The sequence below is a fragment of the Erinaceus europaeus genome, chromosome 2 (assembly GCF_950295315.1).
Source record: "Erinaceus europaeus chromosome 2, mEriEur2.1, whole genome shotgun sequence".
NCBI lineage: Eukaryota > Metazoa > Chordata > Mammalia > Eulipotyphla > Erinaceidae > Erinaceus > Erinaceus europaeus.
In genome coordinates this window covers 39,989,268-40,015,531 of record NC_080163.1, presented here as the reverse complement: position 1 = coordinate 40,015,531, position 26,264 = coordinate 39,989,268, and the positions used below count along the sequence as shown (strand labels likewise).

The 26,264-nt window shown below is 44.2% G+C and overlaps 1 protein-coding gene across 2 annotated transcripts in view; it reads right to left on the bottom strand.

Annotated features, from left to right (window-relative positions):
- Positions 1–15,956, bottom strand: part of TGFBI (transforming growth factor beta induced) — a 41,887-nt gene extending 25,931 nt beyond the window's left edge. The window contains exons 1-2 of one of the 2 annotated variants that reach the window (XM_016192550.2): positions 15,736–15,956; positions 8,577–8,675 (exon numbers count right to left, since the gene is read on the bottom strand). In XM_016192550.2, coding sequence (XP_016048036.1) covers positions 8,577–8,675; positions 15,736–15,869 — 233 coding nt within the window. In that variant the 5' untranslated portion in view covers positions 15,870–15,956. The remainder of the gene's footprint in view (positions 1–8,576; positions 8,676–15,735) is intronic. The other variant, XM_007533020.3, reaches the window with a different exon arrangement.
- Between the last annotated feature and the right edge of the window lie 10,308 nt (positions 15,957–26,264).

Genomic DNA, 26,264 nt, shown 5'->3' with positions numbered 1-26,264 from the left:
CTGTGACAGAAGGTAAACCATTCAGTGTGTCATAATTTCCAAGGGAATCGCAGAGCAAATATAGACTAACACGGTCTAGACACTGACAGGTCCCACAGACTGCCTGCTCACGGGTGGTTCATTTTCTGTGCTGCTGGGCTTGGAAGATCGACTGAGTTTTCTTGAAACTCCAGGCAGGAAATCAAAATCTTGAGCCCTCATCCAGAGTGAAAAAAGGTTTCCTTTAACCTGCTATTCACTACGGTCCAGATTGGTTACTGATTGGGCTTCGTTAGCATTCCCCCACTAGTACCCTCAAACTGCATATAAAAAAACTGACGGGGGTCAGGCGGTGGCACAGTGGGTTAAGCACACATGGCGCAAGGACCGCCTTAGGGATCCAGGTTCGAGCCCCTGGCTCCCCACCTGCAGGGGAATAGTTTCACAGGCGGTGGGGTAGGTCTGCAGGTATCTGCCTTTCTCTCCCCTTCTCTGTCTTCTCCTCCTCTCTCCATTTCTCTCTGTCCTATCCAACAATGAACAACATCAACAAGAACAATAATAACCACAACAAGGCTACAACAACAAGGGCAAAAAAAGGGGAAAAGGATGGCCTCCAGGAGCAGTGGATTCATGGTGCAGGCACTGAGCCCCAGGAATAACCCTGGAGGAAAAAAAAAAAAAACCCTGACACACACACACACACACACACACACACACACACACACACACACACACACACTAACTTGAGGGGCCTGTAAGACAGTAGGGTACCTGCCTTGTCATGTGCATGATCCACATCCAAGTCCTCAGCATGTCACATGAGAGTATAACAATATTGGAGAGAGTGGTGGTGCTGTGATATCCTTCCTCTGTGTCTCTGTCTCTTTCTATTTGAAAAGTCAGCCCAGAGTGGTGAAATCACACATGTGTAAAGTCTCAGATATGTTGGGGGGTTGGGGGGAGAATCAATCAAGTTTTTTTGAAAGCAAACATGAGTCTTTAGATTGTTTTAGTAACTTGTTTAAATCTTTACAAGAGGCCAGTGATTGCACACCTGGTTAAGTACACACATTACAAAGCTAAAGGACCCAGGTTCATACCCCTGGTCCTCACCAGCAGGGGGTAAATTTCATAAATGGTAAAGCAGTGCTGCAGGTGTCTCTTTTTATCTCTCTCCCTCTTTATCTCCCACTTCTTTCTCAATTTCTCTTAGTCTCTATTCAAATAAAATAAATTAATTAAAAAATTTTTGAAAGTCTTTACAAATGTAGTGTTTTGTTTTGTTTTGTTTTTGTCTTTGTATTTTCAGTGGGGTGGGGGTATAGTGGTTCAAGCTTCTGGACTTACAAGCATGAATTCAGAGTTCAATCCCTGGCATCACATGAGCCAGAGTAATACTTGGTTCTCTCTCTCTGTCATGAATAAATACATAAATCTTAAAAAAAATGTAGGTTTTTAGTTTCTGGCACACTGGATGCAGTGTGGGGAGACTTTGGGGGCTCTCAGATGTTGACCATGTCTTCTCAGTGGCCATGCCCAATGTATCTCTTGCATCTAGTGCTCAGAGGAAGTCCACTTGCAACAGGGGATCAGAGTGACTGCCAGACAAGTGGACAACCAGGAGAAAGCTGATAACTCTAGGCTAAAAATGTCTCAGTGATATTGAAGAGTTCTTGTCCTTGGAACCCATAGCTACAGATTTGGGGGCCTGTAGAGAAAGATAGGGGAAAAGTCCTGCACGGCTACTCCTCTGTGGATTCCCCATGTCACTGGCATTAGCTGCTGGGCTTGATTTTCCTAGGGACAGCATGGTAGAGTGGTGCTCCTCCCCCCAAAGACTGCATACTCAACAGAGGATGACTGAGTAGGCTGCCTAGGCTTTCTGAGCTTCAATCTCTCCATCAACCACATCAACTTTACAGGATGGCAATGATGAGTGAACAAACTTACATATGCAAAGCACTTAACAAATGCCTAATGTTGACTGAGTATACAGTTGTGGAACAAAAAAAAAAAACCCCTCTAAGTATAAGCATTAAAATAGGAGGTAGCTCTATATATAACCTCACTGAAAGCAATGTCCTGTATAAGACCAAGTCACGCTGCACTAAAGACCCTATAAAGCAACACATTTATGTAATTAAATAGAAAGGGTCTTTATTAATGTTCCCACTGCTGCTATAATAAACCATCACAAATTTATTGACTTGGAATGACACCAATGTATTATCTTACAATTCTGAATGTTAAGGAGTCTGAAACTGGTCTCATTAAGCTAAAATCAGACAAGGAAGGCTAAAGTCAAAGGGTGAATCACTGCCTTATTCAGTTTCTAGAGTTTACCTGTATACCTTGAAATTGTCCCATTAAACCATTGTTGTCATCTTGGTCCACTTTGCTTCTCTGACTCTGACCCTACTACCTTCCTCTCATAAGGACTCATCACATAACCCAGGATTATCTCCTCAATAGTCTTACTACTATCTACAGTCTCTCTCTCTCTTTTTTTTCTTTCCCTCCAAGTAGCATACCATATTCTCTGGTTCAGAGAGCTGGGTGTGGGCCATTATTCTGTCTACCACAAAACTTTAGTCTGGATGATACATAGATTCATGTAAACATTCAACAGAACAAAATTCCATGTTACCTAAACTGTTATTCTCACCCCCAAAGGGAGGTGGTCTACAGAATGAGATAAAACCTTCAGAAAGTACTAGCCAACAGAACTGTTTAGTGAACTCTTGGTAAGTGTCAACTTTCAGATATGTGGAAACAGATTACCCAGGGGACCCTAGCTGCCTAGACAGCAGATCTGAAACAGAGATGGAGATGTTAGTGAGGGCCTGGGGCAGCCTGGCTTCCCTCATGGTTTCTCACCATTCGTGTCCTTTGCCTCTTGGGACCAAGGTTGTGGGATACCTATAGCTGAGGCAGGGTAGGGTTTGGGGGGTTGTAAAGAAAGTTTTTATTTCAGCTTCAAGCTAACTAGAAATAGTCTTGCCACCTGATGGGAATGTACAGACATTTCAGTTACAGTTAATTATTTAAGCTTTAATACAATGCTGAGGAAGTATTCATATTTCAACCCTTGGCCAAAACAATGCCTGCTACTAGAGGAAGGGGAGTATCCTGCCAGCTCATCTTGAGCCTAGAGAATGACTATTGCACTTGTGCAAAGTGAAGCTTGTGAAACAACTCCAAGCCTTTGGAATGGACAGCCGCCACCCTTGTCTGCTGGTTCTTGCTTGGACCCTCCCTGTGCCACGTTTATGATGTCTGAGCCCCTGCTATGACTACTACATCCCCATGATGTCAGCTCCAACTTGGCTGTTAAATAGGCCTCCCTCTCACCAGGGCTCTAACAAAGGAGGCCTGTGGAGAGGCAGCAAGGCTTCCTGACCACAATTTCCTGAACCCTCGCTCAAGCTGCTGCACATAAAAATTTTATGATTACAGATCAGACTAGGGCCTGAAATCACAGAATGAGATACCGTCTTTCCCTAAGCCCTTTGTTTGATTGGTTATGAAATCACTTTGGAGCTCTTTGGGATTTGAAATAAAAGTCAATGTGAATTTCCAAGGAATACAATTCACTCATGGTCCTAAAAAGGGCCCCACTGGTAACCATTTCCTATAATAAAATCCATATGTCAGACTTGACCAATAGTACCAAATCTTCTTTCTAGAAATGTAGAAAAGGTATTGTCTGAAGACAATGTGCTATCAACCTACCAGGAGGGCTGAGTGCTGTGAGTGCCCTCCCTCCATTCCTAGTGGAGCTAGAGTTTGGTCTGAGCTCCTGACTGGTCTACCACTCACATGTCCCCCACCCCCAGCTCTGAGCTTGGTGCTGCTTAATGCTTTCAAGTTTAGATTCTCCTTGGTAACCTGCATCTCCCTCTTCTTCAAGGCACTGTACTCCCTTTCAGCCTAATATGTCCTCTACTCCAGTCTCTTTCCTGGAATCTTGCTGAGAAAACTCCCACTGCCCAAACTGCTCCATGCAAACCTAGTCGACATATTTTGCTCCAACCACCAATATGTACCCCATGAGCCAGACTGGTCCTCACTCAACAAACATACCTAGGGGCACATTTTTCACCAGGATGACATCAGCTCCAGCCAGAACAACCCTCTTCCCTTCCCTTCCTGACCAACCCACCCCCCAAGGTAGTTCTTCTTCTAGCGTTTGCCCTTCTTCCGTAGTCAGTCAACAGCATCAGGTTGAGCCTGATGTAAAGTTTCAAGACCTCCTTTGAATCTGGAGAGGTGGCAGTCGTTGACTATGTGACCCCCAAGGTAGTAAGTTCCAGGCAGTCAGATGGCAACTCCTTCATGGGTCTTGGTCTTGGACACATACGTAAACTACAAGCTGCTCTTCCTCAGCTCTCTCTCTCTCTAGAGGACAACGGTGATGAGTTCAGCCACTTCCCCTTTCTCTTCCTGAGTTGTCTGGAGCTCTTCCAAGTCAGCCCCACCTCCCTGACGCTGCATATGATATTTCAGGATGGGACCCATGTCCTAGATCATGAAGTTTTATATCAACTCATGTTTTTCTAGCCTAGTTCCCTCTTTTTGAAACTGCCCAAAGCAGTGGCTCAAAGTGCATGTCATCTTTGATTTTGCAATACCAGGTCAATGGGTAGGACTGGGCACAGGCTCTGCTTGACTCCATTCTCTACCACTACAACTTGCTCTTTCTGTCTATACTCGATCCCCACCTACTCACCCCCCACTCCCATGCTCACTGGTGTGAGAGTGTCACTCTCAGTGTCAAACCTGCCCAGAGCGGAAGACTGGTCATCAGAACATTTTGTCCACAGGCTCCTGTATTACTCTTGCCTTGCCCTGGCACACAGGTAGACAAGGACTCAGGTGTTGAGGGCCAACAGGTTGGAGAAAGCTACCTGCTACAGTTATCTAGTCATTCAAGGGCTTCAATGCAGGATACCCTGAGACACCATGGCCAGTGCTGCCTCATCTCCAGTAAAACATCACAAATGTATCCTCTTTTTAGGAAAGTCTAAACTAACAAGAAAGGTGGGATTATTGGAATCCCAGGTCTCTGAGACACAGAAGAGGTGTTTATTGGTGCTGGTGCTTTGGTCATATCCTAAGAAGTTGATACACAACTTGGAATCTAGCTATGTGGTGATGTAATTAATCAACAAAGTATTTATTTGAGTAGGTAACATACATAGATGGGGGAAAAAGTACTAAGGTATTTTTATTTTTAACCTTAACACCATGGAAGGACAAGTAACAAAATAATTTGCATGGCCTACAGACACATGAACAAATGCTCCACCTCACTTATCACTAAAGAAATGCAAATTAAAACTATGCTGAGATACCATCTCACACCTGAGAGAACTGCATACATCAACAAACCAGGAAATGATAGGTGTGTGTTAGAGAGGTTGTGGAGAAAAGGGAACTTGGGGGCCAGGCAGTAGCATACTGGGTTAAGTGCACGTAGTACGAAGCACGCAAGGACTTGTACAAGAATCCCTGTTGGAGCTCCCAGCTCCCCACCTGCAGGGGGGTCACCTCACAAGTGGTGAAGCAGGTCTGCAGGTGTCTATCTTTCCCTCCTCTCTCAATTTTTCTCTGTCCTATCCTACTATAAGAGAATGGAAAAAACTGCCTCCAGGAGTTGTGGATGCATAGTGTAGGCACCAAGTCCCAGTAATATTCCTGGAGGCAAAAAAAAAAAAAAAAAAGAAAGAAAAGAAAAGGAAACTTTGCTTCACTGCTGGTGGGAATGCTAAGGGATACAGCCTCTTTGGAAGACTGTATGGAGAGTTCTTAAACATTCCATCACCAATTAAAAAGGACATATGCGCTCTTATGTTAATAGCTGCATTATTCATAATAGCCAAAGAGTGGAAGCAGTCAAGATACCCACCATCAGATATCTAGCTAAAGAAGTTATGGGTTACGTATTCCATGAAATACTGCTCTGCTCTGCAATAAAAAAGATGATGTTGTGTCCTTTGGGACAAAATGGATGGAGCTGGACGTGATTATATTTATTGAAATAAGTAAAGAGAAGAAAGACAACTACCAGATGGTTTCACTCATATGTGGAATTTAGAGATCTGATTTACATAAACTTGTCAACAACAAACAAACAAACAAATACAAACAAAACAGATGCAAGCAAATGGGAGGTAGGAGGGTAGGCAGACAGAACTTTGGTGGTGGGTGTGGTGTGGTATAGAACTATACACTGAAATCTTACAATCTTGTAACAAGCTATTAATAACAAATAAAATTCAAAACAATGACGTTGTAAGAGTTGCCATCTAACAAGCAATGTCATAAACAAAACATCATAAAATCCCTGTTGTGGGAAAACATTAAAGATAGTGGCTTAGTTTCTTGATCCTCCTATTACACAGAGGAGAGGAGTCAAGACAGATGAAATTTCCTTGGAATTCTGTTCAAACATGTTCATCACCATTTCCCACAGGGCAACAGGGCTATCCAGGTGAATGCCACCTCCCTCCGTGTTGATAGAGACATGAGTTTTGCTGTAACCGCACTAGTCCACACCCCACTGGTGCTCTCACTTCTGCCTGTGTGGCCTAGATTCATTCACACAGCAGGCAGCATTTACTTAACCTTCTCTATGAGGCAGGTACCCTGTTCAGTCTCTTCTATACATTGTTTCATTCAATTCTCACAACAACCCTATAAAGTTGTCCTACTGACATATCCATTATATATATGAGGTCTTTGAGAGTTTCAAAAGTGAAGCAATGTGCCCAGGTAAAATGGCAGACCCAGAATTTGAATCAGGGAGCCTGAGACTCATTTCTCAGTAAGCTACTTTATCTCATAACGTGCATATCTTAAGTACCCTGAGTCTTTTGGGGGGATGCTGTCCTAAGCATCACAGAGCAGGGGTGATGTTATTTAGTACAAATTTATGAACAGGTTTTCTTTGTCAGAGTCAGAAGTTGATGGCTCTTCCACTGAATATTTGAGTAATTTGATGAGCATTAAGAAACACATAAATGCAGGTCATGCTACATGCTTCTTATCCTTTCAAATCAGCCTTGAAAAATGAATCCAGGTTTTTTCAGAAGCCTTAAAATAGAAAACATGCAAGGACTAGCATAAGGATCCCAGTTCAAGCCCCCAGCTCCCCACCTGCAGGGGAGTCATTTTAAAGTCGGTGAAGCAGGTCTGCAGGTGTCTATCTTTCTCTCCCCTTCTTTGTCTTTCCCTCCTCTCTCCATTTCTCTCTGTCTTACATAACAATGGTGGCATCAGTAACAACAATAATAACTATAACAACAATGAAAAACAAGGTCAACAAAAGGGAAAATAAAAAAATATAAAAAATACAGAAACAAACAAACAATTGACTAGTCATGAACCTAAAGGCTGGAACAGTTCATATGAAGAGTTGGGGGATCTCTGTTTTGTAGATAGTAGTCCTATTTTAGTTATATTCCAAAGAGCCCATGACTACACTAGCTTTTTTTTTTTTCCTTAGCCTGACATCTGATATGCAGGTAGATCCATGTTGTTGTCTGGGGAAATGATATCATGGTTGGAAAAAGGACCAGAAAGCTGGATCAGGGAAGAGAGTAGCTCCCAAATATGGGAAAGGTGTATAAATATTGTTGACTGTAAACCTTATTGAGTTGATGTGATGTGATCTGGGGCCCATATTCAGCTTAAGAGCCTATGTGACCTCTGCATCCCTCTAGATCTGAGCTCACATTCTGCAGTCATGAGTAGGAACGTTCCAAGCTGCCCCCAAATCAGAACCCATCTTCCTCAGGTGTAGCATAGAGTATGTTGTCCATCTTCCCTTCTAGAGTGGAACATTCTCTACCTTTGTTGATCTACATTGGAGGCAAGGTCCTATGGGGGCCCACAAAGGGGTCTATTGTGTTGTTCCAGATAGAGATGACCAGTAACAATGGAGAGAGGGATCTATTCGAGGTCTAGGCCTGTCACGTCTATTTGGGAATCTCAGGACTCCCCGACTAGGGCCCCAGCTGATGCGGTGGTCACCAGGTTTCAGATGCTAACATGATGCCAACTAGACTTCCCTGGACAGACAACCCCACCAATGTGTCCTGGAGCCCCACTTCCCCAGACCCCCTTCTCACTAAGGAAAAAGAGAGACAGGCTGGGAGTATGGATCTAACTGCCATCACCCATGTTCAGTGGGGAAGCAATTACAGAAGCCAGACCTTCCACCTTCTGCACCCCATAATGACCCTGGGTCCATACTCCCAGAGGGATAAAAAATAGGAAAGCTGTCAGGGGAGGGGATGGGATATGGAGTTCTGATGGTGGGAACTGTGTGGAGTTGTAGCCCTCTTATCCTGTGGTTTTTGTCAATGTTTTCTTTTTATAAATAAAAATTAAAAAAAACAATACAAAACAAGTCTGACCATCTTGCTGTAAACACCACTTCCAGCACATAGTTCAGTACACATTTGCAGAGGTACCTCTGAGGTTCCCTGTGCTGTCTGAACACTGTCTCTCAGAACACTGGCCCAGGCTCATGTCACCTACAGTGTGAACCCTGTGATGACTGCTGCTCTAGGTCACTTACGGATACTCACGTTGATTTGCCACAGATTTTCCTCTGGTACCACTGCTTGCAGTTGGTGAAGTACTTCTTGTTGGTGCCAATGACCTTCTGCACAGCACAAACATTGGGGCTGAAATCAAAAGCAGCAGCTTAGCAAGATTATCAGCATGTGCAGCTTAATTCTTTCTTCTTCCCCACAATATGGGCCCTCCTGGGTCATTAGAACATTTCTAGATGTGGAGAAGATCAACTCATTTTCCTCTGTTTACCAGGGAGTGGCTTGAGTCTCCCTGACTTAAGCCCTCAACTTTTTGAAAGCCTTTCCCCAACTTAAAAATTGTCAAAGTGTATCTCACACATTGATATAACTGCATAAAAGCATCGTTCTTTTCTTTATTTTTCATATATATGTTATTAGTGATTTAATAGTGCTTTCCAAGGTTATAAGACAATAAACATATAATTACACACCACTCCCACCACCAAAGTTCTGTGCCTCCACCCTTCTCTAACAGTAACCAGCATAATTCTCCCAAGTTCGTAGACATGGGTTGACTATACATATTTTCTTTTTTTCAGGTTCATGTGTTTCAGTTCTCTATACTCATGAGTGACCATCTCATACTCTATACTCATGAGTGACCATCTCATTGCCTCCCTGGATGCAGCACGTCAAGCCCGCTGGCAACAACTCACGGAAAGTCTGAACTTCACCCACTCAAGTAGGAAGGCCTGGAAGTTTCTTCACAGTCTGGGTGCCAGTAGCCAACCCCCTCCCGTCTCCCATCCTCCTGTATCTCCAAACTCAGTGGCCAGTCACCTAACTCAAGTTGGACATGCTAAGATCGACCCAGTCTGGAAAAGAGAAATTTCCCATGAGTGGTCATCCCACTTCCGGTTATCTTGTCCATCTCCAAAACTCTCTCCCTTTACACTGTCTGAACTGGAAGACGCTTTGAAGAGGGTTAAACTGGGAACAACTGCTGGCTATGATAACATCACCCAGAACTCATTCTTAACCTGGGCCCCGCGGCAAAGAAGTGGCTCGCTGCATTCCTGTCCCACATCTTGGAATCTGAGTCTATGCCCAAAGTTTGGCGTCTTGTGAAGATAATAGCGGTTTTGAAACCAAAGAAAGACCCAACACTGGCCGCCAGCTATAGACCAATTTCTCTCCTCTCCGTGTGTTACAAACTCCTTGAGAGGCTGCTTCTGTCATATATTTCTCATCTTACAGAGAAATTCCTATCACCCGCCCAAGCTGGTTTCCACCCAGGAAGATCTACCTGCGAACAAGCCCTGGACCTCTCAACTTACATTGAAAATGGATTCCAGAAGAATTTGAAGACGGGTGCTGTCTTTGTTGATCTCACAGCAGCCTATGACATGGTCTGGCACCTTGGTCTCCTAGTCAAGATCTCAAGATGCCTGCCTCCATGGGTGGCCAACACTATATCGTTTCTTCTCCAAAACAGAAGATTCTGGGTGCATCTGGGTGACAAGTCTAGCAGATGGAGACTTGTCTCAAGTGGCCTCCCCCAGGGCTCTGTTCTGGCTCCTACACTATTTAATATTTACATCAATGACCTCCCAGAAACTTCTTCAAGGAAGTTCATCTATACCGATGATATCTGCTGTGCAACTCAGGCATCCAAGTTCGACATCCTTGAGGAAACACTCACGAAAGACATGTCACTGATATCTGATTACTGTAAAAAATGGAGACTAATCACTAGCACTGCAAAAATGGTATCATCTGTTTTCCATCTACATCATGCCTCGGCCTCGCGTGAGCTTAATGTGCAGCTTGGCGATACGAGAATCCGGCAAGAAGCCCAGCCAGTCTATCTTGGCGTTACTCTCGATCGCACCCTGTCCTTTCACGAACATCTCATAAAAACTGCAGCAAAGGTGGGTACGAGGAATAACATCATTGCAAGACTGGCCAGCTCCTCATGGGGTGCGAGCGCTTCCACACTACGATCATCATCTCTGGCATTATGCTATTCCACAGCAGAATACTGTGCCCCAGTATGGTTCCGTAGCCCCCATGTCCACTTGGTCGATTCCAAATTATATTCCTCCATGAGGATAATTTCTGGAACCATCCGTTCCACCCCGGTTCCATGGCTGCCAGTTCTTAGCAACATCGCCCTGCCAGATATTCGTAGGGATGCTCCATCATCTAAGTTCATTTCCCACGTCTACGCTCGACTGGACCTGCCAATATATGCGGATATCTTCGCCCACCCTGTCCAACGCTTGACGTCTAGTCACCCAATCTGGTCCCCTACGCCTACACTGAACTTCTCTGTTCCAGACTCTTGGAAACAGAGTTGGCAGTCAGCTGAGGTAAAGAACAAACACCTCATCACAGACCCCTGTAAGCGTCAACCCGGCTTTGACCTAGCACGTTATGATTGGGTCCTCCTCAATCTCTATCAAACAGGCCATGGCCGGTGCACCGCTATGTTCCATTGCTGGGGAGCCAGAGACGACCCGAACTGTCCCTGCAGCTACAGACAGACTATGACCCACATACTCAACGACTGCCACCTCTCCAGATTCAAAGGAGGTCTTGAAACTTTACATCAGGCTCAACCTGACGCTGTTGACTGGCTACGGAAGAAGGGCAAACGCTAGAAGAAGAAGATTAGTGAAATCATCTCATTGTTGTCCTTCACTTTTTTGCTTACTTCACTGATCATAATCATTGCCAGTTCCATCCCTTTAGTCCTAAAGAGCACATTATAGTCTTTTTAACTGCTGAGTTGTATTCCATTGAGTATATGTTCCATGACTATTGTTTTGTATTTATAAGACTAAAATTAGTGAGTTTATATTCCATTGTTAAAGGCTTCCTACCTGCAAACTTGTAAGTATTCTTCATAGGATATTTTTCTCCTTTTTACTTAAGCTTTTAATCAGGAAAATGAAAAGGCATACACCACAGAAGCACATGAACCATTTGGGAAAAAAGCTGTCCCCATGTGGAAATTGATGCCCACTTTAATTAACTTTTAGGCCCCTGCCTTTACTATTTTATTTTAAAAAATTTTATTACCTTTATTTATTGGATAGAGATGGCCAGAAATTGAGAGGAAGGAGGAAACAGAGAGGGAGAGAGAGACAGAGAGACACCGGCAGCACTGCTTCACCACTTGGGAAGCTTTTCCCCTTCAGGTGGGGACTTGGGGCTTGAATCTCGGTCCTTGCACATTGTCACACATGCACTCAACCAAGTGCACCACCACTTGGCCCCTCTTCATTTTCTTTCTCTCTTTCTTTTAAAAAATTTATCTTTATTTATTGGATAGAGTATTCAGAAATCAAGAGGGAAGGGAGAGATACAGGAAAGAGACAGAAAGACACCTGCAGCACTGTTTCACCACTTGCAAAGCTTTCCCTCTGCGGGTGGGGACCAGGGGCTCACACCCTGTACCATGTACTCAAACAGGTGTGCCACCATCCGGCTCCTCCTCACTTCCTTTCTAAACCACATCTACAGCTATTACAACTTCCAAGTGTCCTTCCCTTTTCCTCTTCCTTCTCAGATAGGGGAAATAGCACCTGACTTCCTCAAGTGTTCTCCAGAATCTCTTTCCTGTCAGTGACAGTGCAAAAAGCATAGGCTCCTGGTCACATTCAGGGGGAAAACTTCACTAGTGGTGAAATAGGGCTGCAGGTGTCTCTCTGTTTTTTTATCTCTCCCTATCTTCCCTTCCCTTTCCCTCTCAATTTCTGACTGTCTCTATCCAACAAATAAATAAAGATAATCTTAAAAAATGCAATAATAACCACAAGGCCTGGGCAATAGTTCAACTATCAGAGTATACATTTTAACAACTGCAACAATCCGGGTTCATACCACACTTAACACATGCAAGCACCAAGCAAAGGAGAAATTTCATGAGTGGTGGAATGGAATCTCTTCTTCTTTCTCCACCTGTTTCTCAACCTCTGTCTAGGAAAAAACAAAAATTCTGCTGGGAATGGTAGAGTTATGCAGGCACAAAGTTCCAGTAAAGTTCTGGCAGAAAAAAAGAAAGAAAGAATATAACAATAACCATTATTTGATGTAACAATAACGATTATTTTATATAGGATTTTTTTCCCCAGGAAGACACTGATATTGCAGTGAGAGCTACACTGCACTCCATCATATCAGTTGCAGAAACTGGGTAAATTCTCACATATCCAGAGTCAGGTTACTGGGTAGGAGAGCATCCAACTTTTATTTCTCTGCCTTAGCTTTTCTACTATGTGGCTGTCACTTGTCCAGTTTGTATTTCAGTAAAGGGGTGTGGGCCTAAGAAGTACAGCAAGTATTAGTGAGAACCTGAGTTCAAGAGATGCTAAGGTTGTGGAGGAAACCACAGGTCTTCAGGGAAGATAGCCATGTCCCTGCAGCCTTCATAATACTAGTAGAAGCCACCAGGCTTCTCTGTCTGCTTCCTTGGAGTCACAGATTACAACAGTTCCCAAATCATCCCCAGAAATTCTCTGCTGACCATATTCCAGCCCTAGGTGTTCTTTATTACTGTACAATCTCAGAAGCGGTTCTATCTGACTAAGCAGGAAGCAATTACTGTCGATGGATTCCCTGTGACTTGGCGTAGGAGTTTGGCGAAACTTTAGAGCGTCTCTTGTGGATGTGGCTCCAACATTCCTCTGCAGAGTGTTTCCACTGCTGCTTCTCTTTCAGACAGGAGCAGAGGCTGGGGGTCACTGTGAGCTACTCCTTTCATATCTGGGTAGATTATGTACATAGAAAATTTATGCTGAATTTTAACTGAAATCAACAAGTCACTTCTCTGTCTTCTGCCTCAAGCACAATGGCTCTCTAGTTCAATGGGCATTTGAGAATCAAATATTTTGGTAAATTCAGTTTTGGTTATCAATAGTCAGAATTCTGATTGCCTTTTTATTTTTCTCTCAGTATCATCCCTCTCTGCTTCAGCAACAGAAATATGAACAGGAGTCCAGAGAGCATTCTATAGTCTTTACTCTCCAATAGTTTTTCTCTGGACTCAGTGGCTCCATCTCACTAAGCTTCAGTGTTCCCATCTATAAAATAGGCACCTGGACAACAGACTAAGGTTGTGAAGGTGAAAGCAAAAATGGTGATGGGTGATTCAGTGTTGCGGGCAAGGAAGACATGCTTATTTCTCCTTCTGGTCTGCAAGCACACTCTTCCTCTAAAACAGCAAAGGGCATCCCTCTGTTTTTTACCAGTTCCCATTTTGAATGAAGGACATCACACATCTGTGCAGAGTGGCCAAAGTCTGTGATATTTTAGGGACAGTTAGAGCAAAGTCAGTTCATCTATGCCTGTAACCATTTTGTCACAGTTCATCTGCCCAGACATTTAGGCTTTTGCTCTGGGAGGGGAACACACGTGCCTCCTTAGATCATTCACAGATCACTACAGGCCTTTCCAACTGCACTGTAAGAAGGGAATCAAGAGGATTCATCTGCAGGGATGATGGTGGCATGGACTTAAGATTTGAAACTAGTGATAAAGATCTTTATGAACAATTCTAATAAAGAGCATTATCTGTATGCAGAAAGGAAAGTTTCTGTATGCAGAAAGGAAAGTTTGCTATAGATAGAGTCTTGGTGGAACTCCTAAGCATCTTTGGGGAAACTTCATGGTGGGGTACAGTGTTACAGGGGATGCAGTCTGTCTTTTCTTGACTTAGTGACTGCAAGGAATAGGAAATGTTCAGGGACAGGTAGACTGTAACACCCAAACGTGTTTCATTGGAAAAAAAGGCAAAGAGGCAAAAGCGGAACAGGCAGAAACAGCCAGAATGCCAGGATTTTGACTTTTATGCTTCATATCTTCCTGTACTCTTTGACCCGCCCCCTCAACCTTTTGTCCCCCCCCTTTCTAAAGGTCCTTTGCTACTCTAATTTTTTGAGGATGCTGAGGCTAGGACCTGGTTTGTCTTGGTATTGCTCTGCAAAATGGCCAGCCTCACCCTCTGTTGTCCCTGTGCTCACAACCTTGGACCTAAGAAAGGTCAAATAAAGCCACAAGGCCACTGGCAGAGGGAACAATCCTATCCAGTCCCCAGAAAGATGTGCTTCTAGAGGTAGGAAGTCAAAGTTTCTAAAGATCCATGAAGCCAACTTTAATCACCCCAACAGTGAGTTTTGCACTGAGTATAGATCTTTCCAGTCACAGGGCAGTGTGGACACTGCTCAGTGGCATTCGGGCTTCTGCACAGCTTTAGCCACATATATATTTTCACTTAGTTGTGGCTAGGGAGACAGCACACCCAGATGGTCTGGCTTCTGTGGCAAAACCTGTCTAGCATGAGGCAGGATAGAGCTGTGTAGCATGCAGAAGTGGTGCTCATGTCTGCCGGCATCTGGGCCAGGGTCTTGACCAGCTCCAAGTCCCTGCTTGGGTTGGGTTTGCCTCCTAAAGCCAACACATCTTCTATATCTCAAAGGAATAACTGCAATCATAAAGTTCCAAGTTTACAAACCCAGCTGTTGTTTTAAGATAGACTAAATGTTGGCTCCAGTGCTTTCTGCAGGACTGTGGCACAATGGTGTGCCCTTTCCAGACTCAGTTTCTCCCCATCTATGTCTTGTCTGTGAAGCCCAGGATTTTTTTTTTCTTCCAGGGAGAAGACCACTTTCTGTTACTAGGTGTGACTGCAGGGCTGGGTCTGGTGAACACGACCCCAGAGGTCTTGGATGCTATTAACTTGCATGTCCTCAGTGTCACACCTGGAGGATCAGGACAAGGACCTGGTGTGACTGGACTATGTGCACTGCTTGGTGAGCTTCTGCTCTGCTCTGCCTTGGTCAACTTCCCACAGAGATTTTAAGTAGAAAACAACCAACTTTCCCTTCCTCTAAAATACCAGAAGAAGAAGCTACAAGTCCGGGTCTGCTTCATGTTCTTAACCCAGAGAGAGAGAGAGATATGGAGATAGAGTTGGGGGATCTTCGGTCAATATCCCCTAAGCTTGCAAAATATCTCCTAAGCCTGCAAAATATCTCCTAAGGCTGCAAAATGTCTGCAGCTGCCTTTTCATGCTCCCCCCCCCCATACCTGGTACCTCAGAGCATCCCAAGCAGTTCACTTCTCCTTCAGGCTTTGTTCCCTGTGATCCCAGCCCGCTTCCTGCCTCCATCAGTCTCTCTGCCACCCCCAGGGGTGCCCGGCTTACCCGTGCTGTCGACCCCGCAGTCGACTGTGCTGCAGCACCAATTGGTAAGGCGATTTAGAGGGTCCCGCCAGGGTGGCTGCGGGCTCCAGGGCCAGCGCCAGCGCGAGGGGCAGCAGCCTCACGAGGAGCGCCATGGAGCTGGAGACTCTCAGACTAGGAAGTGAGCGAGCCTCCGCCGCCCGTCCAGGTTAAGTAAGCCGCGAGCCAGAGGGAGCGGCAACGAGGGGCGGGGAAGCCCGGACCGCTTGTGCGGAGGGCGGGCTACCGGGCTCCTCTGTAGCCCCCGCCTCCCAGGCCGCCTCAGGGCAGCAGCACCACTCACTGCTAGGACACTCAGCTCCTGCAGCCTCGCCTCTCCTGGCCGCTCCTCCTTGCCTCCACCGGCTTTCTGACACTGAGCCCCTAGAGGAGAGGCTCGGAGTAAGGAGCAGCTAGCTGTATTGAGGCACCACAACTTGCACCCGCACTTCACTCCCAGAGCCCCAAGATCCTCAGTGGTCCTGAAGTTACATCACCTTGCAGAGAGCAGAGGAGGCAAGGCTGACCCCCCAGAAAACTCTCCCCTCATTGCCTCTGCAATCTAGGAACACCTCACTGCTCCCCTGATGTGCTAGGGAAAATCTCATCACTGACAGCTTTCCACCTCCGACGTCCCCTCACCCCCCAATAAGCAGTAAGCTTTTAGATTTGAAGTGAAACCAGGAAGGAAGGTGGGGCTTGTCATCTTGGCACACACTCCTCTCAACAAACATCTCTGTGACACTCCATGCCAGACAGACGTGGCAAAGAGATGGAAAAGACAAGACTTTGAAAAAGACAAAGGGACTCTCAGCAAGTACACAAATAGTCATATGGGGGGGGGAGGCAAGAATTAATCTTATGGCCCATAACCACCCTCCTAGCACTGTAACCAGGGGCACTAAGATGGATGAGTGAAAGACAGCCAGTTTTTTTCTGAAAACGCTCAAACTCCAGACATCCATAGACCAGCCACCAGTATGTCCTTGGGAAAGTCTCGACCCTGATGGAAGATCCACGGGCTCTTATGTCTGTGGGTAGGAAGGAGGCAAGAATGCCTTTGACTAGGCAAAATGAAGCACATTGAGGGGACTCAAGTGTGTGTGTGGGGGTCTGTTTGACTGACCATGAGGGTGTAAGATCAGAGTGGAGGAGGTGGGAAGAACAGGACCCAGACCCAAACTACAAGGGTCAGAGCAGGCTCAGATTAAATCCAACACTGGAGGAAAGAAGACCAGGTGGCCAGGAGGGAACCATGTGAGAACATACCTGGTGGTGGTACAGGTGGGCATGAGGGATGTGACAAAGACCAGGTGTGTCTAGAAGGTAACAGAGTGAGCAGAGCATGGAGGCTGTACACAGGGATGGGGAGGAATTAACAGAAGACTAAAGTGCTGCTAGCAGGGGCATTCTGATGGATGGAGGCATCACTTAGAATGAGGCACTTGAAGAGGTTGTAGGCTTATAAGAGAGAGTAAGTGGCTTTGGCCATGTTGAGTCTAAGCTGCTTTTGGTTCATCCTGGTGGAGTGTGGCATTGGCCTAGCTGGATAGAAAGATCTAGAGCTCCAGTGAGGAATGTGGGATGAAGATTCAACCACAGGAGTTCTCAGCCTGTAGGAGACTGAAACTCTCAGAGCAGGTGAATTCACTGGGGAGGATGTTGGAGCAAGAGGTAGGTGCTGACAGATGGTGGAGAGGAGCATGGCAGGGTTCAGCCTTAAAGGAGGAGTGCTGACAGGCTAGTGGGAGGCAACGAGGAGTGTGGAGCTGTGTGTGTGGTGGTGGTGGGGAGCCCTAGGAGGAGGCAGCTGTAAGCAGTGAGTAATACTGCACGTGAGTCAGATCCAAAGAGCATCCGCTATGTGGGAAACAGGGAGGCATTGGGGACTTGGCTGTGGAGACCTAGGCCCAAAGCCAGATTGTGGTGGTCAGATAGGAAGATAAAGCCATAGAAATTGAGTGCAGATGATTTTTTCAAGAAGCTTGTCTGATACAAGAAGGGGAGAGTCAGGGTGGAAGCCAGGGGAAGAGAGGAGGGGGTGGTTGGAAGGTGGATCAATGGTAGAGTATAGGACTTGCATGTGTGAGATACTGAGTTCAATCCCTGGCCTGCAGTTGGCAGAATGGTGTTCTGTTTCTCTCTCTTCCTCATCCATTCTCTCATTAAATAAATCTTTGAAAAGAAATAAAATCTTACAAAAGAAAGACTTGGGTTTATCAGCAAGATGACAAGAGATGACTCAGAAGTTGGCTCAGTGGACAAAACAATAGTCTCAGTCATGAAGTCCCAAGTTCAATCCCTGACACTCTTAAGTTCCCAGGTTCAATCTCCAGCACCATCATGGGTCAGAGATGAGCAGTTCTCTGGTCTCTGTCCCTGTCTCTCTGTATCTTTCTCATTAAAATAAGTAAATAAAAAAATTTTTAAAGAAAGATAATAAGGAGGAAGGAGGAAGGAAGCAGTCAATGCCTGGAAAGGGTAGGTTATCAGAGTGAGGGGAGAATGGAACAAAGAGAGGCTTGGAGCAGAACAGTTTGGGTGCTGAACAGGAAGCAGGAGACTGAGGGATTTAAAGCCATGTCCATTCTTGGGAGAAAGAGAAAGAGAGAGGGTAGGAGGAGACAGATTTCAGGGAGAATTGAGTGGTATGCTGACTGAGCTTGGAGAACCTGTTGGGCATGGAAGGGAAAGGAGAGCAGAGGGGCTGAGATAACCCAACGAGGGCTCATGATGGGGAAGGTGCACATGAGATGCCTTTTCTGGGGGAGCATGAACTCAGTTGTGTTCACATCATGCCTGATGAGCCAAATGCATTCCCAGGGAGAGGTGTTCAGATGGGAGCTGCCTCCACAGCCTGTGGTTCTGGAAGGTGTGATAACTGGAGATACAGCTGAGTCACCACCACAAGCAGGTTGTGGCAAAAGTCACGGACTGGGCAAGTTCCATGGGAAGCAAGGAAGAAGGATGGTGTAAGGGGAGAGGATCAGATGGTGGAAGGCAGAACCCTAGGGAGTACTGACTGGAGAGGTTGACAAGCAGGCAGAAAAGAGGCACTGGGAGACCCAGAGAGGTCACTGAATTGGAGAATTTCAGAGTACTTGAGCTATGGTTGAACTCTGTGGCTAGCATTCAAGAAACCAAAGACCACAAGGTTATAGAAAGTGTTTTGGAACATTCTAACTCCAGTTTGTACTTCAGCATTGAAGATTAGCAATTTGTTTGAGGAAAGCCAGATTACACTCCCTGTCTCTTCCCCTCCCATCTCCTCAGAAAGGAGAGGTGGGGCATTTCCTACCCTGGCCACTGTTTGAGTCTGTGGTGAATGGGCAGTCTAGAGCACTAGAGCACCAATAGGGAAATTCTCCCTTGCCTGTTTCTGTCCAGAAAATGTCTTTCTAAGAGAGGTCAATGCCTCTCCTACCACATGAGGTTTTATGTTTGGGCACTTGGGATTTGGCTCTGCTTCCTGAATTCAGAGTACTGAATAGGAACAAATATATAATATGATATAATATAATATAATATAATATAATATAATATAATATAATATAATATAATATAATATAGATGTCTGCTCAGTCAGTGATCATCCAAAGAGAGTAGTGTCTTTGGCAGTGAATCTACCTAGTAAGTCAATATGGACCCCAATCAGATTATAAACTGGGAAGGCTACATTGACTCTGGTGAGGTCTGAAAACTGAGCAACATCCAAGGACTGACCAGTCTGATCTGCTGTAAAATAACCCCTTTATAAGATTGGAGTGGATCTGACAAGAAGGACAGGGTAAGAAAAACAAACAAACAAACTAGTATAGTCACAGGCCCTTTGGAATATAACTAAAATATGTCTACTAGCTATGTACAGAGTGGAGGACCTCTGCGTCAACCCCCCACCCCCCGCAACTCTTCATCTGCACTACTCCAGCCGTTAGGTTCATGATTACTAAACAACTTGTTTGGCTTTATATGTTAACTCTCTTTTCAGCCACCAGGTTACAGATGCTAGCAGGATGCCAAACAGACTTCCCTGGACAGACAACAACAATGTGTCCTAGAGCTCTAATTCCTCAGAACCCTGTCCCATTAGGGAAAGAGAGAGGCAGGCTGGGAGTATCAACCTGTCAAGGCCCATGTTTGGCAGGGAAGCCAGACATTCCACCTTCTGCATCCCACAATGACCTTGAGTCCATACTCCCAGAGGGTTAAAGAATAGGAAAGCTATCAAGGGATGGGATGGGATATGGAGTTCTGGTAGTGGGAATTGTGTGGAATTGTACCTCTCTTATCCTTTGGTTTTGTCAGTGTTTCCTTTTTTATAAATTTAAAAAAAAAGAAACTTCCTGGGTGGGATATGTGCTGTGAGGAAGAAGGAGCAGGATATGTACTGTGAGGGAGAAGGAGCAGCCTCTGACTTATCTAGGTGATGATTTCATTTTATAACTTGTGTCTTCAAACTAGGACTCACAAGATAGATTGTCAACTTAGTAAGGCAAAGGCATTGGTAGAGCAAAGCTGCCTTTGTAGGTAGGTGATTTGAGTTCAAATCCCAGTCTTATAAACTATGTAGCTTTGGATAAGTTGTTTTGATCCCCCAAGTTGCAATTGTCACTTATCTCATTAGAGTTGATAATAAAACCTGTCTCACACAACTCTAGCCTAGATAACATTATATGTTTCATTTAATGTGGCCAGTAAATAGGACCTTTCTCTATGCTTGCTTCTTCCTGGTAATTGTTTTATATAATAGAGGTCACAGAAAAGGCATAATTGTTTAGCAACTATAAAAGTAATCATCCGAAAGTGATCATTTAATTGACTGAAGGTAAAACATTCCTGTTTCAACATGACCACTTGGCATAGAACACTGGTAATCACTCAGAGAGATTCAGGCTCAGGCTTGAAGTTCTAGCGCTGACTACACCAATTTCCAGGGAAGCTGTCCTTTGGGTGTAAGAGCCTGAGAGCCCCACCTTTCTGGTGCAGCTCTCCCTCTGGCAAGATTTATGGATTTTGGAGAAAGTCAGGTAATCTTGCTGTAAAATTTCCCTCATCTGTAAAACTAACACTCCATGACTAGGATTTTTCCATGAGCTCAGTAAGGAGATTACAGTAATATTTCATTCACTGTTTAGCTGTAAAAAAAAAAAGTTCCACCTCCATGACCTCCCACTTGTCTCCTTCCCTCTTCTAGAGCCATAAAACACAGACACCTGTGAATACAAACATATCCTCCCACCAGAAAGTAAAGATTTCAGGGTGTTTGAGGTCTCCCAGACAAGATGCTGCTGGAGAAAGGAGCAGAGCCTGTCCAGCTTCGGATGACCTAGAACTCACCAGGGCTGGCACAGCTCAAGGGAAGACTGTTCATTTGTGAAGGCTTTTCTTTTTTCTTTCTGTCTTAGACAAATGAAGTAGAGTGACTTTGGAAAGATAATTGATTGAGGGGGCCAGGTGGTGGCACACCTGGTAGAGTGCATGCATTACTGTGAAAGAGCCCTGGTTCAAGTCCCAGATCCCCACTTGCAGAAAGAAAGTTTCAAGAACAGTGAAACAATGATACAATTGTCTCTCTCCCTCTCTATCACCATTTCCCTCTCAATTTCTCTCAGTATCAAAAAGAAAAAAAAGGTAATTGCCATATATATATATATATATATATATATATATATATACACATATATATATATGGTACTTTATAAAAATTGCTTTCATATTCTGTGGCACATACAAGATCATCAGAAACAGTTTAGTTATGTTTTATTTTTTACAATTGTTTTTTAATTTTTTTTATAAAAAGGAAACATTGACAAAACCATAGAATAAGAGGGGTACAACTCTACACAATTCCCACTACCAGAACTCCATATACCATCCCCTCCCCTCATAGCTTTCCTATTCTTTAAACCTCTGGGAGTATGGACCCAAGGTCATTCATTGTTGGATGCCGAAGGTGGAAGGTCTGTCTTCTGTAATTGCTTCCCCAATGAACATGGGCATTGACAGCTTGATCCATACTCCCAACATGCCTCTCTCTTTCCCTAGTAGGGTGGGGCTCTGGAGAAGCAGAGCTCCAAGGACAATTGTTGGGGTTGTCTGTCCAGGGAAGTCTGGTTGGCATCCTGCTAGCATCTGGAACCTGGTGGCTGAAAAGAGAGTTAACACATAAAGCCAAACAAATTGTTGATCAATCATGAACTTAAATGCTGGAATAGTGCAGATGAACAGTTGGGGGTACTCTATTTTGTAGATAGCTAGGAGGCATATTTTAGTTATATTACAAGGGGCCTGTGGCTATATTAGGTTTTATTTTTTCCCTGAGCCTGACATCCGATAAGCAGGTAGATCTAAGTTATTGTCTGGGGAGATGATGTCATGGTTGGAAAAGGACCAGAAAGCTGGATCAGGGAAGAGAGTAGCTCCCTAATATGAGAAAGGGGTATAAATATTGTTGACTGTAAACCTCATCTGTTTGATTTGGTCTAGGACCCATATTCAGCTTAGGAGCCTATGTGACCACTGCATCCCTCTAGATCTGAGCTCACATTCTGTGGTCATAAGTAGGAACATTGCAGGCTGCCCCAATATTGACCAGTCTTCCTCAGGTGTAGCATAGAATATGTTGTCCATCTTCCCTTAGGAGGGTGGAACATTCTCTACCGTTGTTGATCCAAGTTGAGGACAAGGTGTAGGTCTAGGTCCATCATGTCTGTTTGGGAATCTCAAGACTCCCAGATTGATGGGGTGGCCTGATAGTGACTAAAAAGTCATCATTAAAGTAAGTCAGTCTCTTGCCCTTATTCAGCTTTTGTAGTCCTTGCTTTGATAAGGTTAACTTTGGACTGAGTGAGATAACTGTAATAGGAAGGTGAGAAGGGTATCTAAGTCTAATTAGATACTGTTTCATTATGAATTTTACACTGACTAATTGCATACTATTGTGTACTTTTGCTTTCAGGTATATGTTTTGCCCTAATTTATGGATACATGTGGACATATGCTCTATCTCAAGGAAGCTGATCTATATCTAGGTTTTGGGACTTTGTTAGGAAGTGAACCACCTGGAATGGAATTAGAGAATCCTATGAAAGGAAAGGTCTCACCTGAGTAATGAGGGTGAAGGGTTGACATTCCACGCCTGGTATCTTTGGACATAGTCTGAGATGAAGCATGCTGAGATGGTACTCCTTGCATTAATTAGGTTGGGATCAGCAGATGCAATATCATTTGGTATGAATTGAGAGACTCATGCAGGAAAGTGAGCCTCACCCTAAAGGTTCCAGGACTGGGGGAAATATAGGCTCTATAGAGGAAGCAGGAGGTTCCTGCTGTCTTAGGGTTAAGAAGACAATAGATAGCTATTGCCATAATCACATTATTTGGCAATTGAGTTAACTTTGAAATATCCCTTTGTTAGGATTTGCTGTATCATATACAACATCACCATAATTTATGTCCTTTGACATTATTTGTATATAGCTGTGCCACGGGTTGCTTCTGTTCTCCCTGGTCTAGGCTTTTGAGAGAGTCAACATAATAGGCTTTTGAGAGAGTCACATATCATTTATTTATTTATTTATTTATTTATTGCCTCTAGGGTTATTGTTTAGGCTCCATGCCTGCACCACAAATCCACTGCTCCTGGAGGCCACTTTTTCCCTCTTTGTTGCCCTTGTTGTGGCTATGGTTGTTGTTGATATTGTTCGCTGTTGGATAGGACAGAGAGAAATGGAGAGAGGAAGGGAAGACAGAGAGGGGAAGAGAAAGATAGACATTTGCATGCCTGCTTCACCGCCTGTTAAGCGACTCCCCCTGCAGGTGGGGAGCTGGGGGCTCAAACCAGGATCCCTATGCAGGTTCCTGCGCTTTGTACCATGTGCACTTAACCCAGTGCACCACTGCCCGATCCCCCAGCTTAGTTATTTTTAATGATACTCTTCTGAACAGCAAGCCTTAAACACCAATATGAATTAGTATTTCTAATATGTTCCCTGTCGGGCTGAGCTTCACTGATGGGAGACAGACGACCCGGGACTCATGGTTGAGCTGTAGGCAGTATCTCTTTATTCATGCGGAACACAGCACAATCTAAGACAAGCTAAACTAAACTAACTAACGTAAAACTCACAATGCTGTCTTTATATATACTTGCCAAGTAGGGTGGGAACAGGATGTGACATAGAGAGGGTGGAGAGAAAAGTGACTGGTGAAAATCAGGGTGTGACAAGGAGAGGGGGTGGAGCAAAAAGACATTATGAACCAGTGGGGATTAAACCAATGCCATGCAGTGGTTATGTAAATAGAATACAGTGGTTATGTAAATAGAATGCAGTGTTAAGCAGGGGGGATTAAACCAAATGAAACAGAAGGGGTTTTTAGAAGCGGAATTAGAAGCATATCAACAGTTCCCCACAAGGAAAATTTGAAAGAAACTGATTCTGAATTTGGCTGTGGGAGAGCTGGCATTTGCAGCCCTTCCAACCCCATGCCTCCCTTTTGGTACCCTATGTTCTTGGAGATGTTTGGATATCAGTGATGATAGAGGAGATGCCACACAATACTTTCCAGAAACTATTCAGTCTCTACCTGTTAACATGTGGTCAATTAGAGAGCTCTTAAAATTCTGCTAGCTAAGACTTTCTAGGGAGAAGTTAAGGTAGGATTGGCTTGCAATATCCAATTTATAAGGGTGCATGATTCGAAATGTGAAGGGGGCAGGGGTAAATAGCATAATGGTTATGCAAAGAGACTCTCATGCCTGAGGTTCCAAAGACCCAGGATGAATCCCCTGTACAACCATAAGCCAGAGCTGAGTTGTGCTCTGGTAACAAAACAAAACAAAACAAACAAACAAACAAACAAAAAACCAAAATATGAAGGGAATTTCCATTTCTTTGTACAGATCTCTTAGAACTTTACATATGGCAATGATTCCATCTGCTCAAGAAACAAATGCAAGAAACATCCCAGTTTATTCAAATTAAGGGGTGACTATAGGGGATTTACATTTGACATTCCAAGAATTTTTATAACTTTGCCACTCAAAATATGGTCTGCAAAGAGCAGCAGCACCCTAATGCAGAATCTTGGACACTCCCTCAACCCCTTCCTGAGCCAGACTTCATAGTTAGCAAGATCTTAGGGTCTTTGTTATATAGGTCTAAGTCTAAGAAGCACAGACATACAGGATTATGCTGAATAGCTAATGCTATCCTGAGTTTAAAATATATTCCAACTGATGTAAAATTTTTCAGTAATGTCAGTTATTGTTAATAAAAAAAATCAGGGCCTGAGAAATCGCATGGTGAATAAAGCATTGGATGTTAAGTTGATTACCTGGCATCCCATAGGACAGAATGTGCTCTGGTCCACTTTTTAAACCCTGCCTCCAGTAAATAAGTACACAACCAAACAAATGAATCTTTAAACAAAAGAAATACAGCAGCTCCCCACCTGTAGTTGGGAAATATGTTCCAAGACCTTCAATGAATGCCTGATACTGTGGACAGTACTCAGCTCTGTTTACACATTATCTTTTCCTAGTAATATACAAATGCTATGATAAAGTTGAATGTTATAAGTTAGCAAAGTAGGAGATTAACAGCTAGGCCCAGAAGATGCCTCACCCAGTAAAGCATACTCTTTACCATGCAAGAACCTGGGGTGGAGCTTGCCACTACTCTATGGGAGCAGCATGAAAAGAGGAAGCTTTATCAACAGTAAAGAAATGTCATGGTGTCTCTTTTTCTTCTCTCTGTCACTCTCTTCCTCTCTGCCTTTCACTCTAAATGTAAAAAACAAAGACAAAAAAAATTGCTAGGAGCACTGGAATGGTGCAGGCACAAAGTCCCAGTAAAACCCTGGGGGCTAGGAAAAACAATAGAGGTGAACAACTAATTCATAAAATGGGACAATTATAACAATATATTATAATAAGAGCCATGTGACTGGTTTCTCTCTCAAAAAAAAAAAATATCTGTGTGTGTGTGTGTGTGTGTGTGTGTGTATCTCTCTTTTGTCATCGGGACTTCACTGCTGTAGGCTGACTTTTCTTTTTTTAGATAGAGACAAGAACAGAGAAATAGAGAGGGATAGAGTCTACAGCACGGAGCTTCTTCTAATGTGGTGGGGTGGGGCTTGAACCTGGGATGCACGTTTGGCAAAGCAAAAGCATTATCTGAATGAGTTATTTTGCCAGCCCTTAAAAAAATCTTATTGTGTGGAATATTTCTGTACTGTGGTTGAGTATAGTAAGAATATATGCATGTGCTTGTGTGTGTGTGTGTGTGTGAGAGAGAGAGAGAGGAAGAGGGAGAGGAGGAGAGGGAGAGAGGGAGAGGAAGAGGGAGAGGGAGAGGGGGTGGGAGAGGGGGGAAGAAGAAGAAGAAGAAGAAGAAGAAGAAGAAGAAGAAGAAGAAGAAGAAGAAGAGGAAGAAGGAGAAGAAAGAGAGAGGGAGAGAGAGAGAGAGAGAGAATGAGAGAGAGAGAGAGAGCTTCACCACTGGTCTCAT